Raw genomic sequence first — 15,784 nt, forward strand, 5'->3', positions numbered from 1 at the left:
AGATGTTTGTCGGGGAATAGATGTGCAGATGTTGAGCAACTGACTGCCAAGATGAAACAAGGAGCTACCAAAAGTGTCTCCTCAACAACTATTCAGTGAGCGTTGCTGCATATGGGCCTCTGCAGCAATCACCTGGTTCACGCTCCCATGCTGACTGTTGTTCGTTGTTGATGGAAGCTGGAATTTGCAAGTCAGTACTGCAACTGGATGTTCACTGAACTATACATTCGCTGAGTGGCAACAGGTGGCCTTTTCAGATGAATCGCATTTTATGCTGCATCAGACAGATGACCATAGGTGTGTATGGCTTGAAACATCTGAAAGTGAACACCCTACATGTGTTATGGTCTGGGTGATCTTATCGGTCTTTAAGGTGAAAGAGATCAACACAAGTATGATCTATCCCTGGGGACCATGTCCACCCCCACATGCAATTTTTTTTTCCCTTGACACGATGGCATCTACCAGCAGGACAACGTAGTACATCACACAGCTTCCAGTGAACACATGTGGTTCGAGGAGCACCGGTATTTCACTGTACTCTCCTGGCCACCAAACTCTTGGGCTTTAAACTCAACTGAGAATCTGTGGGACCAGCTCAATTTGGCTATTTGCAATATGGATCCTCAACCAAGAAACTTGGTGCAGCTGACTACAGTACTGGAGTCAGCAAGGCGCCACATTCCTGTCAGTACCTTCCAGAACCTCACTGCCTCTCTTCCTGCCCACCTCACAGTGATCCACACTGCAAAAGTTGGTTATTCATGCTTTTGACAAGTGGTCACGTTAAAGTGACTGGGCAGTGCATTTTAGAATACATGACCTTCTCAAAAATTTTGGAAAATTATGTTAGTGATGAAATAGGTCAGGAGTTGTTATCCTCTCTCACATCACCTTCCTTATAAAGGTGTTTAACATTGGTGTATTTCAATCGCTCTGGAAAAATGCCCTCTGTTGGTGATGGATTACAAATTTCAGAAAAGATAGCACTTATCATATATTAACAAGTCTTTAGTACTCTGCCAGAAACACCATAAAATCCAGATCAGCTCTTATTTTTGAGAGAATGTGTATTTTTCTTGTATGGTAGAGGGCACTTCTGGTACCACTGTTTTTCCCCCCTTCATTGTTGCATTCACAAATGGCATATAGGAGGACAGTCATTGGTAAATCTCTGTGTGAGCTCTATTTTCTCTGATTTTCTCATTATGGCCATTTCACATGAGATACGTGAGAGGAAACATATTGCCTGAATCTTGTTTGAATGTATGGTCTCAAAATTTCAACAGTAAACCTCTTCATGATGCACAATATGTCTTCTGAAATGTCTGCCATTGGAGTTTGTTGAGTGAGAATCTCTGTAACACCACAGCACTTAATAAACCATCCCATGATGAAATACTTCAGTCTTAATTGGATCTTCTAGATCTCCTCTATTAATCTTACTTGGTAAAGGTCCAAGACTGATGAAGAATATTCAAATATCAGTCAAACAAATGACATTTTAAGCCACATCTTTTACAGGTGACTTACATTTGCTTATGATTTTTGCAATGAACCTCAGCCTGATGTCTGCTTTTCCTACAATTTGTTTCATGTGATCAGTCCACTTTAGGTCACTTTGGACTGTCACACTTTGGTATTTTATTGTAGTTACTGTTCCCAGTGATATGGCATCAATAGTATAATTAAATAACGGTTGACCTTTTGCCTATTTATGTGCATTATATTACATTTAATTACATTCAGGGCCAACTGCCAAGCCTCACAGAACCTCCAGCATTACTCATTTGACCATGAATATAGACAATAAACAGAATCTGTCCTAGAACACTCCCTTGAGGTACTCCAGTTTCGGCATTCCTGTGATGATTAAGACAATTTTGGGAGACCGAATTAAGTATTTTGGCCTCCTGTGTGTTATCATTTGTTTCAGTCAATCAGTGACTGATCAGATGATTTTGGTCTGCTTAGTGACCTTACATAAGTTTTCCTTTAGTCAGATTGTTAGACAAAATTTTACTTTCACATTCAATAAATGCTTCTTCCTCCTTATGCTCATTTTGGCTTCATTCACCTTTTTCTGGTCTACTCAGCCTTGAGTTCATTTAAATCAGAGTTGAAGCTCTCTTTGCTTTTTCTGGAACTTTCTAACATGGATATTGAACTGTGATGGGTCTTTTCCATCTCTCACAACCTTGCTGGGATACTTTTCTAAGGATTATTGTGCAATGCTTTTGAGTTTTATCCATATGTGCTCCTCATCTTCATTCACAAAGCTGAATACTTGATGTTGGTGTTCTGAAATTTGTATCCTGTCACTGCAGTTAAAAAAAAATATTTTCCTATACTTTTTTCACATTCTTTGCAGTACACACAATTATTGATGTTGTCACAACCTAATCATACTAATTTATTCCTTAATGTTAACTGATTTGAAAAGTTCAGGTCTGCTAGTTACTAAGACATCTAAGAATTGGCCTCTCATTTTGGTTCTCTAACTATCTGCTAAAAGTAATTTTCACGTAAGATGTTTCCTACAGTAAATGTTGTTCATAAGGGTAAGGTAGTTGGTGAGGGAAAAAAAAACTGCAGAACTTAATTTATAATTGCAATGCAGAATATAAATTTTTGGAAATTTAGTTAAGAAGAGCACTATGCATTAAGATCCAGTTCTCATCGACTGGTAATGATTTAGGTTTTGTTCATTCCTTTTCTTTATCACATTAGCCTTACAAAATCAGAGTTACAGAGTGGATCTTGTAGAAAAAAGATAAAAATATATCAATTCATGGCAAATATACAAATGGTGAAAACTGAAGTAGAGGGGAATTAACGGTGTAGAACTGTGGTAAAGATCAGTGAGAGAGTGTGGTCTTGTACACATACTGCAACTGCACCTGTCTTTGTGGTTTAGACAACTGTAGGTTGAAGCGACTTATTTTAGGGATATCAAAGGAATTAAAAAACTTTCACTATCACCCACAGAAGGTTCTGAAGATGATATATTCTAATCTTCTTGTAAGTCCTACTGTATCTTAATGGTGCTATGGAATACAGAGGTTCAGTGTGCTGTTCCTAATATTGACTGCATGTTGCAGTGGACAATATTTTATATAGAATTGTGATGGGAATGAAAGGGTTTCTTGGTATTTGACATCTGTGTCTTTTGTACCCATTACTTTCACTTCTGCAAGTGCATTCATAAGTTCAGGATTTAGAGATTTTTCTTCCTGTTTTATGCGACACAGATGAAGTAATATGAAGATGGTATCTGTTCTTTCAGAGATCCCAGGTTAGAGTCCCGGTCGGGGCACACATTTTCAACTATCCCCGTTGATGAAGTAAGTCCTCCAGTTACAAAAATGGGATTTGAAGCAGCACTGACAGCCCACGGAAAGTTGTACGGGTCAGGTGCTACCTGAGCTCTGGCAGAATTGTTGAGAAAATTGAAAGGTGAACAGTTCAAAATTATCTGCTGCTCTTACAACTAGGTTTCTTCCAATTGTTTTTCTAGAAAGAAAAACAACACACATTCATTAAAAAACACTATGCAACAAATGGCTCCATTTCCAGAATGATAAGCGTAATTTTCACATTTGGCAAAAATACTGAAATATAGCATTAAGAAATGAGAAACATAACTAGAATCTGAAGAACAATTTGGCTTAACAACAAGAGAACTCATCTCTGCACCCTTCGCTTGCGGGGTGGAATCTGAGCTAACTATTTGTAGTGTTGTTCCCAGGACCGATCACGGTCCTCTGGTCTGGAGCCGAGTGGAAGGCTTAAACCAGAGACTCAGACGATTCTGTGGAGATCTGGGGTGCAAATTTCTCGACCTTCGCTATTGGGTGGAGAAATGTAGGGTCCCCCTGAATAGGTCAGGTGTACACTACATGCAGGAAGTGGCTACAAGTGTAGCGGAGTACATGTGGAGTGCACATGTGGGGATTTTTAGGTTAGAGAATTCCCTCCCTAGGCCCTGCAAGACACCTCCTGAGATGCAACAACGTAGCAGTAGGCAAAACTCAACAGGGAATGACAATATTAATGTGGTAATAGCAAACTCCAGGAGCATCTATAGAGAGGTCCCAGAACTGCTCTCATTAATCAACGGTCACAATCCCCCCATAGTACTAGGCACAGAAAGTTGGCTGAAGCCTGATGTAAACAGTAATGAAATTCTAAACTCAGATTGGAATGTATACCACAGACACAGGCTGGACAGTGAAGGGGGAGGTGTGTTTATAGCAATAAAAAGTGCAATAATATCAAAGGAAATTGATGGATATCAAAAATGTGAAATAATTTGGGTGAAGGTCGCGGTTAAAGCTGGCTCAAACATGGTAATTTGATGTCTCTATAGGCCCCCTGGCTCAGCAGCTGTTGTGGCAGAACACCTGAAGGAAAATCTGGAAAATATTTCGAATAGATTTCCTGACCATGTTATAGTTTTGAGTGGAGATTTTAATTTACCAGATATAGACTGGGAGACTCAAACGTTTATAATGGGTGGTAGGGACAAAGAATCCAGTGAAATTGTTTTAAGTGCATTATCTGAAAACTACCTTGAGCAGTTAAATAGAGAAATGACTCTTAGTGATAACATTTTAGACCTTCTGGTGACAAACAGACCTGAACTATTTGAAACAGTTAGCACAAAACAGGGAATCAGCGATCATAAAGTGGTTACAGCATCGGTGATTTCAGCCGTAAATAGAAATATTAAAAAAGGTAGGAAGATTTTTCTGTTTAGCAAAAGTGACAAAAAGCAGATTTCAGAGTACTTGACAGCTCAACACAAAAGTTTTAACACAAGTACAGATGGTGTTGAGGATCAGTGGACAAAGTTCAAATAATTGTACAATATGCATTTGATGAGTATGTGCCAAGCAAGTTTGTAAGAGATGGAAAAGAGCCACCATGGTACAACAACCAAGTTAGGAAACTGCTACGGAAGCAATGAGAACTTCACAGCAAACATAAACATAGCCAAAGCCTTGCAGACAAACAAAAATTACATGAAGCAAAATGTAGTGTGAGGAGGGCTATGTACTGACTTGGCAGAAAATCCTAAGAAATTTTGGTCGTATGTCAAAGCGGTAGGTGGATCAAAACAAAATGTCCAGACACTCTGTGACCAAAATGGTACTGAAACAGAGTATGACAGACTAAAGGCCAAAATACTAAATGTCTTTTTCCAAAGCTGTTTCACAGAGGAAGACTGCACTGTAGTTCCTTCTCTAGATTGTCGCACAGATGACAAAATGATAGATATCGAAACAGATGATAGAGGGATAGAAAAACAATTAAAATCACTCAAAAGAGCAAAGGCTGCTGGACCTGATGGGAAACCAGTTTGATTTTACACAGAGTACACGAAGGAACTTGCCCCCCTTCTTGCAGTGGTGTTCCAAAAGATTGGTAAAGGGCACAGGTCATCCCCGTTTTCAAGAAGGGACGTCGAACAGATGTGCAGAACTATAGACCTATATCTCTAATGTCGATCAATTGTAGAATTTTGGAGCACTTATTATGTTCGAGTTTAATGACTTTTCTGGAGACCAGAAAGCTACTCTGTAGGAATCAGCATGGGTTTCGAAAAAGACAATCGTTTGAAACCCGGCTCGCGCTATTCGTCCTTGAGACTCAGAGGGCCATAGACACAGGTTCCCAGGTAGATGCTGTGCTTCTTGAATTCTACAAGTCATTTGATACAGTTCCCCACAGTTGTTTAATGAACAAAGTAAGAGCATATGGACTATCAGACCAATTGTGTCATTGGATTGAAGAGTTCCTAGATAACAAAACACAGCATGTCATTCTCAATGGAGAGAAGTCTTCCAAAGTAAGAGTGATTTCAGGTGTGCCACAGGGGAGTGTTGTAGGACCATTGCTATTCACAATATATATGGTGGATAACATCGGAAGTTCACTGAGGCTTTTTGCGGATGATGCTTAGTATATTGAGAGGTTGTAACAATGGAAAATTGTACTGAAATGCAGGAGGATCTGCAACAAATTGACGCATGGTGCAGGGAATGGCAATTGAATCTCAATGTAGTCAAGTGTAATGTGCTGCGAATACACAGAAAGAAAGATCCTTTATCATTTAGCTACAATATAGCGGGTCAGCAATTGGAAGCAGATAAATCCATAAATTAACTGGGAGTAGGCATTAGGGGTGATTTAAAATGGAATGACCATATAAAATTAATCGTTGGTAAAGCAGATGCCAGACTGAGATTAATTGGAAGAATCCTAAGGAATGCAGTCTGAAAACAAAGGAAGTAGGTTACAGTATACTTGTTTGCCCACTGCTTGAATACTACTCACCGTTGTGGGATCTGTAGCAGATAGGTTTGATAGAAGAGATAGAGAAGATCCAGCGGAGAGCAGTGCACTTCGTTACAGGATCATTTAGTATTCACGAAAGCGTTACGGAGATGATAGATAAACTCCAGTGGAAGACTGCACGAGAGACACTCAGTAGCTCGGTATGGGCTTTTGTTGTACTTTCGAGAACATACCTTCACTGAAGAGTCAAGCAGTATATTGCTCCCTCCTACTTATATCTCACGAAGAGACCATGAGGATAAAATCAGAGAGATTAGAGCCCACGCAGAGGCATACCGACAATCTTTCTTTCCATGAACAATACGAGACCGGAATAGAAGGGAGAACCGATAGAGGTACTCAAGGTACCCTCCGCCACACACTGTCAGGTGGCTTGTGGAGTATTGATCTAGATGTAGATGTAAAGCAGGAAACAATGTTCAAGACATTCATTTGGAATTTGCTGTGTATCCGTGAAAGATGGACAGTGTTGATGACACAGAAAACACTTAGAAGCAATGGAAATGTGTTTTTTTTGGAAAAGTCTAAAAAGGATGATATGGAGAGAAAGAAAATCCAATGAAAATATTTTGGAAGAAACCTGGGGGGTACAGGAATCATTCATAAAAAGAGAACAAAACTTTTTGTGCATATATGTAGAAACAATCAGATTTTAACAAATATGTTGCACAGAAAAGTTTTGGGAAACAAAAACAAGGGGAGGCCAAGAAAGAAATAGTATTAAATATATTGGAAATAACAATAGTCAAAATTAAGAAGAAATGAAGAGGATGACACAAAAAAGAGAAGAGTGTTTGGAGTGTTGAGTTATAGCCTTTAGAAATTAATAGATTGACTAAATAGGTGAACATCAATCTTCTAGACTTAAAGTCCACTTTCAGGTGCAGGTTATAATTTTCAGTTTATAACCTCTCTCCATTTAAAAGGCATAAATGAAGTTTAAGTAGTGAATTCAAGAACTGATTATTTCTGGAAAACAAATAGCTGTACAAGTTGTTTCTTTTAATCATACTCTTGGACCACATTTTTCAGTGAATTAAAATGCAGTGAATGTTAATCGCTGGTTGATTAGCTGATTCAGGGAAGGGGACCACACGTTACCACTGCAGTTCTCCATCACACACGTCAGATATAAACCTAATCATGAAATTTGCTTACGGCTAAAAGGTTTAATAATTTTACATTATCTTTAGGTAAAAATTACTATTATAGCATAACACAATAAAATATGGAACTTTTGTGGCATTTGTAGCTGACGATGTTCACTGTACTTGTTTATAGCTGATAATGTTCACTGTACTTCACTGAGGTGACAACAAATTTTCGTCTTTGTGTACGTTGTATAATAGCTCCCACCTAAACATCTTCCATAAGATCAGAGATAAAAGCCAATGCAAACATCATAGCCCAGGAAACTGAGTTGGTTTGAAGTGACGGTCAAGAATGAATAATAATAATGTTTGATGAAGCTGACTGTGTGTAATAAGGTTACAAAAATATAGGACCTGTTGCCTCTCTAACTTTTAGCCACTTAAAATTATTCTTTTTCTGGAGAATGGGAAAAGAAAGAAGCAGATGTATGTCTCTCTGAAGGAAGGAAAAATGAAGCTACAGCACATAATAGTTGAGGATAAAAATCCGTTGTGATAATAATAATGAGGTGGTAATTAGTAGGTAACAGATGAAAACTATTATATATATTCAAGTACTATATGAAAGGTACAGACAGGAATAAAAAGTTAATAAATGCAAGAAAAAACTGGGAATGTAGAAGGAAAGCTTAGAAGACAAAAAGGGAAGAAATAATTGTAAGACCAGGTGAAAGTGTATCAAAGGATAATTCAGTTGAAAATAGTAATAAATTATGAGACAAAATAGTTGTTGTTGTTGTGGTCTTCAGTCCTGAGACTGGTTTGATGCAGCTCTCCATGCAACTCTATCCTGTGCAAGCTTCTTCATCTCCCAGTACTTACTGCAACCTACATCCTTCTGAATCTGCTTAGTGTATTGATCTCTTGGTCTCCCTCTTTGATTTTTACCCTCCACACTGTCCTCCAATGCTACATTTGTGATCCCTTGATGCCTCAAAACATGTCCTACCAACCGGTTCCTTCTTTTTGTCAAGTTGTGCCACAAACTCCTCTTCTCCCCAATTCTATTCAATACCTCCTCATTAGTTATGTGATCTACCCATCTAATCTTCAGCATTCTTCTGTAGCACCACATTTCGAAAGCTTCTATTCTCTTCTTGTCCAAACTATTTATCGTCCATGTTTCACTTCCATACATGGCTACACTCATACTTTTAGAAAATGACTTCCTGACACTTAAATCTATACTCGATGTTAACAAATTTCTCTTCTTCAGAAATGCTTTCCTTGCCATTGACAGTCTACATTTTATGTCCTCTCTACTTCAACCATCATCAGTTATTTTACTCCCTAAATAGCAAAACTCCTTTACTACTTTAAGTGTCTCATTTCCTAATCTAATTCCCTCAGCATCACCCGATTTAATTTGGCTACATTCCATTATCCTCGTTTTGCTTTTGTTGATGTTCATCTTATATCCTCCTTTCAAGACACTGTCCATTCCGTTCAACTGCTCTTCCAAGTCCTTTGCTGTCTCTGACAGAATTACAATGTCATCGGCGAACCTCAAAGTTTTTATTTCTTCTCCATGAATTTTAATACCTACTCCGAATTTTTCTTTTGTTTCCTTTACTGCTTGCTCAATATACAGATTGAATAACATTGGGGATAGGCTACAACCCTGTCTCACTCCCTTCCCAACCATTGCTTCCCTTTCATGTCCCTTGACTCTTATAACTGCCATCTGGTTTCTGTACAAATTGTAAATAGCCTTTCGCTCCCTGTATTTTACCCCTGCCACCTTCAGAATTTGAAGGACAGTATTCCAGTTAACATTGTCAAAAGCTTTCTCTAAGTCTACAAATGCTAGAAATGTAGGTTTGCCTTTTCTTAATCTTTCTTCTAAGATTATTCCTGTCCAGGCAATATGTGTAGTATCACTCACAGATACATATAAAAGTAAAAACAACACTCTATCTAGCTTTCAGAACTAATGGTTGCTTCTGTACGCAGGAGAGAGGTATGGGGTGGGGAAGCTCAAAAAGGAAGGGCAGGTCACGCAGACTCCAGGATGAGGGGTACCCGGTTTTGAAGAGTTGAAGATGTCCATGTGATGTGAGTGATGAAATAAGTTGCTGGAACATTGTTACTATTTTGAACAGCACTTAGCAACAGAATTTTGGTTGTTCCTGGTGCAGACATTTTATCACTCTTTGTTTAGGCTTCCTTAGAGTGAAATACTAAAATATAGCTTCACAGAAAATAATTAATCAATTTCAATGAGTATAAGAAACATAAAATATTTAGAGACTTCAGAGAATAGGTACCCATGTTGTCCTTTCCTGAGACCATCGTGCAGCAAGAGTGACACATTATCAGAAAAGAGTACATGATCCAGGTTTTCTGCAGACACATCTCTGCTGTGATATGGATAACCATTGCATCATAGTGTGCAAGTCTAATGAGGTGGCAGCTGGAAACATACTCCAAAGATGAAGCATGCAGACAGTAGAACTCTTGTGGGAAAATGTCAAGTTTTACACAGATTCATTGTGAAATTCTGGGAGTATATGGACCAAATGCAATGTCAGGTCCAGCCATAGCAAAATAGGTCCAAGAATTTGACCAACACTGCACAGATATGGGTGATGCTGATTGGGAAAGGAAAGCCATTGACATCAACAAGAGATGAAAATCTCCTGGCAGTGTTTCCAGCAGGCTGGAAGAACATCTGCAGAAAAAAAGATTTTACAATGATAAGGACACACAGCAGTTCTCAATTGACTCAATTGTTGAGAAGTATATTTCTTTCATTGAGGAACTGAATGATTGGTAGAATGTTCAAATCCTTGTTTACCAACACTTGGTGACTATGTTAAAAAGTAGTGTCATGTATCAATGTCACTTTGAACCGTAGTGCAGCATTCAGTAAAAGTTACATCACCTGCCTTAATCACTCTGTGCACACCAAAACATGCTACCAATATGTTCCAAAAAGCTGCGTGCGAAAATCCAATTTTTCAGAGGGCCACATTTTGGACAGCCTGTGATGTGGTGACCATTTGTATACCTATCGGAAGAATGGTCATTCTGTAGTTATCCTGCAACACAGAGTCAAAATTTGAACATTACATATTTCCTCCAGATCAGCAAATTGTGCAAATCGGTTGGTTTGTTTGCGTTAGGCATGTAAGGTGGACTTAAGCAGCTTATAAAAGCACCATTTGTTCATGGACAGTCCTGAGAAAACCTGAAGAAAATATGATTGTTGGGTACAAAAAGTACTAGTTGTGGAGATGGCCATTTCTATAGTTTCTATCCATGGAGGATTGTCAAAAGTTTTACCATATGTTCTTAAGATGATATTCTTGGGAAACTTCAAAACTTTTTTGATATCATTATCCATTACCTTGATTCAGAGATTCAAAATTACCTTGCCTATACAGGAGAAAACTGCAGAAATTGGTTTTTAGCTTTTTGATCCATGAGCTGCAAATAACAAAATAATTAACCATGGCAAGTGGTTAAAATTTTAACTATACATTCTTTATACATTTGTACTTATGCATAAAAAATATGCACATAATCCCCAGTCTGAGGCATAAATATATTTTTAACTGGTGTAGTGGAACATGGAAAGGGTTCTAGAGTCATTGCAGGGTTTTTGAGGTAACCAAAACATGTTTTTTCACCAATACAACCTTATGACACACTGTCTCTGTATAATGGGCACTTCATGCCTATATGCCTATACTACTATGCCCAAAGTGGTACTAGAATTTTTGAGCTGCCAAGATATGGTGGAGATGGGAAAGAAAGGCCAAGGGAGACAGTGTAATTGAGTGCGGAGACAGTGGCTGTGGGATATACGGTAAATCAATGGCAGAAAAAGGATACAGTGTGGGAGAGAGAGACACAGACATAGAGACTTAAATAGACAATTGCAGTGAGAGGCAGCTGTTGTGTATGTAGGCTTCATTACAAAGAGAGACTGGGTAAAAGGATTTAGAGTGTTATGTGTTAAAAGAGCATGCATATGTTCACATGCCAAAATTTTTGTTGATGACTGAGGCAGCTGGTTCCTCCCTTTTCTGTCAGAGTTTTTTAAAAAGGAATGTACACCTTTTTTGTGCTCTGACAGGAGCAACTTCCCACTGGTAATGTGTAACTTACTTTTTGAAGTCCCCTCATACATATTTAAAAATTCGAAAAAGAAGCTGTTAGATAATAAGGAGAAACAATGGCTGAAATTATTTTAGTCAATATAAATTAGAACAAAATTACCCATCTGATGACTCATGTTCTCTCTCTTTAGGTGTGTGCAGGATGATCAGCGTTCTTTTGCCCTCGGAATCCAGTGGATAAAGGTACGGCTTATCGGTACCATTCCTGCACCAATGGTATTTGGTGCCTTAATTGATGAAACTTGCCTCCAGTGGTTTGAGAGTTGTCACGAAAGAGGTGCTTGTCAGGTTTATGACAATACTTACATGGGAAGGTAAGTACTGGTTGCATTTGTATTATTGTAATATAGTCATAAAATTAAAAAAGATGTGCTGACAAGTTTTAAAGGCAAGGGGAAACGCATGACGGTAGTATGTTGTGGCAGAATTAATGGATGTCCCATCACATTAAAGATGAAATGTCAAGTGTTGACTAGAACTGCAAAATGCGACTATTTATTCTTAAGTCTGTAAATTAACAACATTATCCAAGGTGAGGAAGAGCAAGTCTCACATGCAGTCATGATGTATGCACATTATGTGCATGTTGCTGCAAAATGTTATACGATTTGGGGGTCAAGGGAAGATGGAGAACTGTGAGAGAACTTGACAATGAGGAAAGATAGGATAGCACAGAGTATCAGAGGGCTGTAGGTGGAATAAGACCATGTAATGGAGTTAGAAGACCAGTATTTCCAGCAGGAAGACTGTAAGAGGGGTGGGAAATAGACAACAATCCCAAATACAGGAGAATGGAGAAGGATGTCTGCTGTTGGAGTGCTGGTTAAACTGGAGAGAATAAATTGAGTTGTAGGAAACAGAATGACAAATGTGGCAGGTAGGGAGGGGGTGGGAGTAACAAGACAATGGGTCTTCAGAAGGAGATTACAAAGGACTAGAAGAGAGGTTCAGTGGAATAAGAGGAGAGGGTGTGTGGGTATCAGAAGAAGGAGAAGAAGAAGAAGATGATGATTATGATGATGATGATGAAAACATAATGAAATAGGATAAATTGAGAGAAGATAAAAGAGAGACCCTGGTAGGAAAACATTAAAAAATGGTAATAACAGAAGCATAATAGGTGCAGGTGGGAATTTCAAGAGGTGTAGAAATAAAATAATATTAATGCAGATTCAAGACTTATGTGTCACAGGAAGGAATAGGATGAACTGAAGAAAAAATTCTAAATACACTTTATCGAATTTTTAAGTGATACAGAATAGTACTGTCCCAGACACAGTAGGTCAATTCAGTAGACTTCACTCACTTTCATTTTCCAACTAAGAGTGTACATCTCAAAATTTAAGAATTTGACAGTGTTATTATTTGTACTTGTTCCATCTTGAAGAGCTGTGCTGATGTATCATTGATGAACAGAAACACGATGTTGCTATAATTTCATTTCTGTGCAAAAATGAAGAGAAAAACCCTATGATTAGATAATAGGCATGTTGTTTATATCTTAGTAAATAGTGCTACCCCACCATCATAGTATTGTACTTGGTCTCCCAAGGTCATTATCAGAAATATACGGTAACTTTACAGTAAACAAGTAGAGCAGTGACTAAGGAAAATGCATGTCACTGTGAATGATCATGAAAGAAGTGCATACACTAACAAATGTTTCAGTGTGACCTCATGAAACATCATGGTAAAAACTTGTGATAATCCAACTGAAGCACCCTCATTCCTAGGTGCAATAATATTGTGATCGATTATTACGAATGGAGAACTGATGGAGTAGCTTCTTCCCTTGGGAGGTATGAGAGGGGATGAAAGGGATAGGAATAGAGATGTGGAACTGGGGGAGTGAAATGGTGGGGCAAAGAAGGAACTGGGTCGAAAATAACATGAGAGGAAAGGCTGGGAGCAAAAGAGTGCCAGTAAATTGTTGGAACAGAGAGCATGGTGGAGGGACAGTTATCATTGTGCATTTCATGAGAGCTTTAGTTAGTGAAGGAACTAAATGTTGTGGTACTGTAGCATTTACCGAAGTCAATAGTTTCATGTGGTGCGGCCTCTTCGAAAACTGGGTGGTCAAGTTTGCAGTGATTTGCAGTTTGGCAGAAGTCATTTGTGGCAGTAGGCAGGTTGTTAGTTGTCATAAGTATACAATGCTGGCAGAATGTAGCGGATTCCTACCTCCTAGAATGATGTATGCTCTGGTGGATGTGTGTATGGGATAGATCTTAAACCTGGATCACCCAAAGGGAAATGACCCTAGTGAGCAAAATTGGTAAGAGGGCAATGTAATGATAGAATTTCTTACCTGTTACATGTGTCTGTGTGACACTTGTACATCATCTGCAAGTGCAAGTGAGTGGTTGTCTTTACTCATTTTTGTTTATTATTTGTATTCTGACCTTCATTACATTTTGTATACAAAGAGAATTCTACTGCCACAAGATCAGTGACTACAACAGTGACAGTGACTACAACAGTGACTGCAGCACCACAATTGTCACTTCTCATATCTCCCAGTTTTTTTCCCATGCATCTAAAGAAGAAATCTTATCAAGATCCATCTGGATATTTGTGCAGCTTTATTCAGACAGTACTTCATAACAGGTAACTGCATCATCTGCAAAACTAAGAGGTTACTATTAATATTGTCTGCAAGATTGTTGATATACATTTACAGGAAGAGTCCCAAAACACTTCCTGGGGCTCCAAGAAATTATTTCTGTATCTGTTGATGATTCTCCATCCAAGATAACATAATATGTCCCCCTACAAAGAAATCCTAAACCCAAATTTTACTTGGTACCTTATAAAATTATTCTTGATAACAGATGTATGTGAGGTACTGAGTAAAATGCTTTTCAGAAATCAAGAAATACTGCATCTACCTGAGAATCTGACTTTCAGAATGTCATGTGAGAAAAATGTGCTTTGGGTTTTACATGACTGATGGTTTCTGAATCTTTTTTTTTTTCAAGACGTCTTGTTACATTTGAGCTCAGAATATATTCTAAGACTCTACACCAAATGAATTTCAAGGATACTGGAGGCAGTTTTGTGGATCACTTCTGCTACCCTTCTTGTAGATGGGTTTGACCTGTGCTTTCTTCAGTCACTGGTCATAGTTTTCTGTTCAAGGGATCTATGGTATATTGTGGTTAAAATAGGAGCTAATTCAGCTGCAAATTCTGTACAGAATGTGACAGACGTTCCATCAAACCTTGGAGCTTTGTCTATGATATGATGTCTTTGCTCACTGTGTGGTTTTTTAGTCGATACAGGAGTGAGGAACAGGTGCTGTTCATGAACAGAGAATTCAGATGTTAATTAATTCTACATCTAATGTCAAATAGTAAAATAATACATAACTTTGTTGCTGCAGTTGGAGTGTCAGCTGCTAACAGTAGATTTGAATTTAAAAATATGTATAGATACAAAAGATTTATAAATTTGTCACCATTCAATGCAATGTCTATTTAGAATATGTCGAGCCCTGGCCACCATGAAAGACTGTAATGTTATTCACAAGGAAACTACATTGAGAACTGATCAGAATTTTGAAAAATGAGGAACAGTTACAGTACCATCATCTCGCGAAAAAAAGAAAATAAAATCACTTAATCATCTGAGGTGATCCTCACCCCAATGTTAATGTTGTCGTGGAACCAAAGATTCCATGTCAAAAATGTAAAAGGGACAAAAATTCTATAACAGCCAATATTTGCTATTACAGTTTTCCTGTTTTTACTCCTGGTCATGCATGATGAGAGAATGGTTTTTATGGAATTTTTGTTCCTTTACTTTGTTGACATGGAATCTTTGGTTCCATGACAACATTGGAGTTAGTATGACCTCAGATGATTCAGTGATGTTATTTTTTGTACCAGATAATGGAACTGCAAATGTTCCAAAATTGGTTATGTACTCAATAAAAGATTGTGCATTAAGCACCTGTTCTGCGATGTTCTTCGTTTTTCAAAATGGACTTGTGCAGATGCAGCTGCCCCTTAAGAAGAACTCTTTGTGATCAGAATTGATTCAGCCATTGGTAAATAAAAAAAATTGTGAAGTCAAAATTTTAGGTTCATGTAATGGTTATGTAAATGAAATAAGTGCTTGTATGTAACTTTTTGAGTTTTTATCATCAGT

The 15,784-nt window shown here is 38.1% G+C and overlaps 1 protein-coding gene across 2 annotated transcripts in view; it reads left to right on the forward strand.

Annotated features, from left to right (window-relative positions):
• Positions 1–15,784, forward strand: part of LOC126456793 (solute carrier organic anion transporter family member 4A1) — a 552,827-nt gene that overhangs the window by 536,061 nt on the left and 982 nt on the right. For both annotated transcript variants that reach the window (XM_050092582.1, XM_050092583.1), the window contains exon 10: positions 11,767–11,949. In XM_050092582.1, the coding sequence (XP_049948539.1) occupies positions 11,767–11,949 (183 nt within the window). The remainder of the gene's footprint in view (positions 1–11,766; positions 11,950–15,784) is intronic.

This window comes from Schistocerca serialis, chromosome 2 (genome assembly GCF_023864345.2).
Source record: "Schistocerca serialis cubense isolate TAMUIC-IGC-003099 chromosome 2, iqSchSeri2.2, whole genome shotgun sequence".
NCBI lineage: Eukaryota > Metazoa > Arthropoda > Insecta > Orthoptera > Acrididae > Schistocerca > Schistocerca serialis.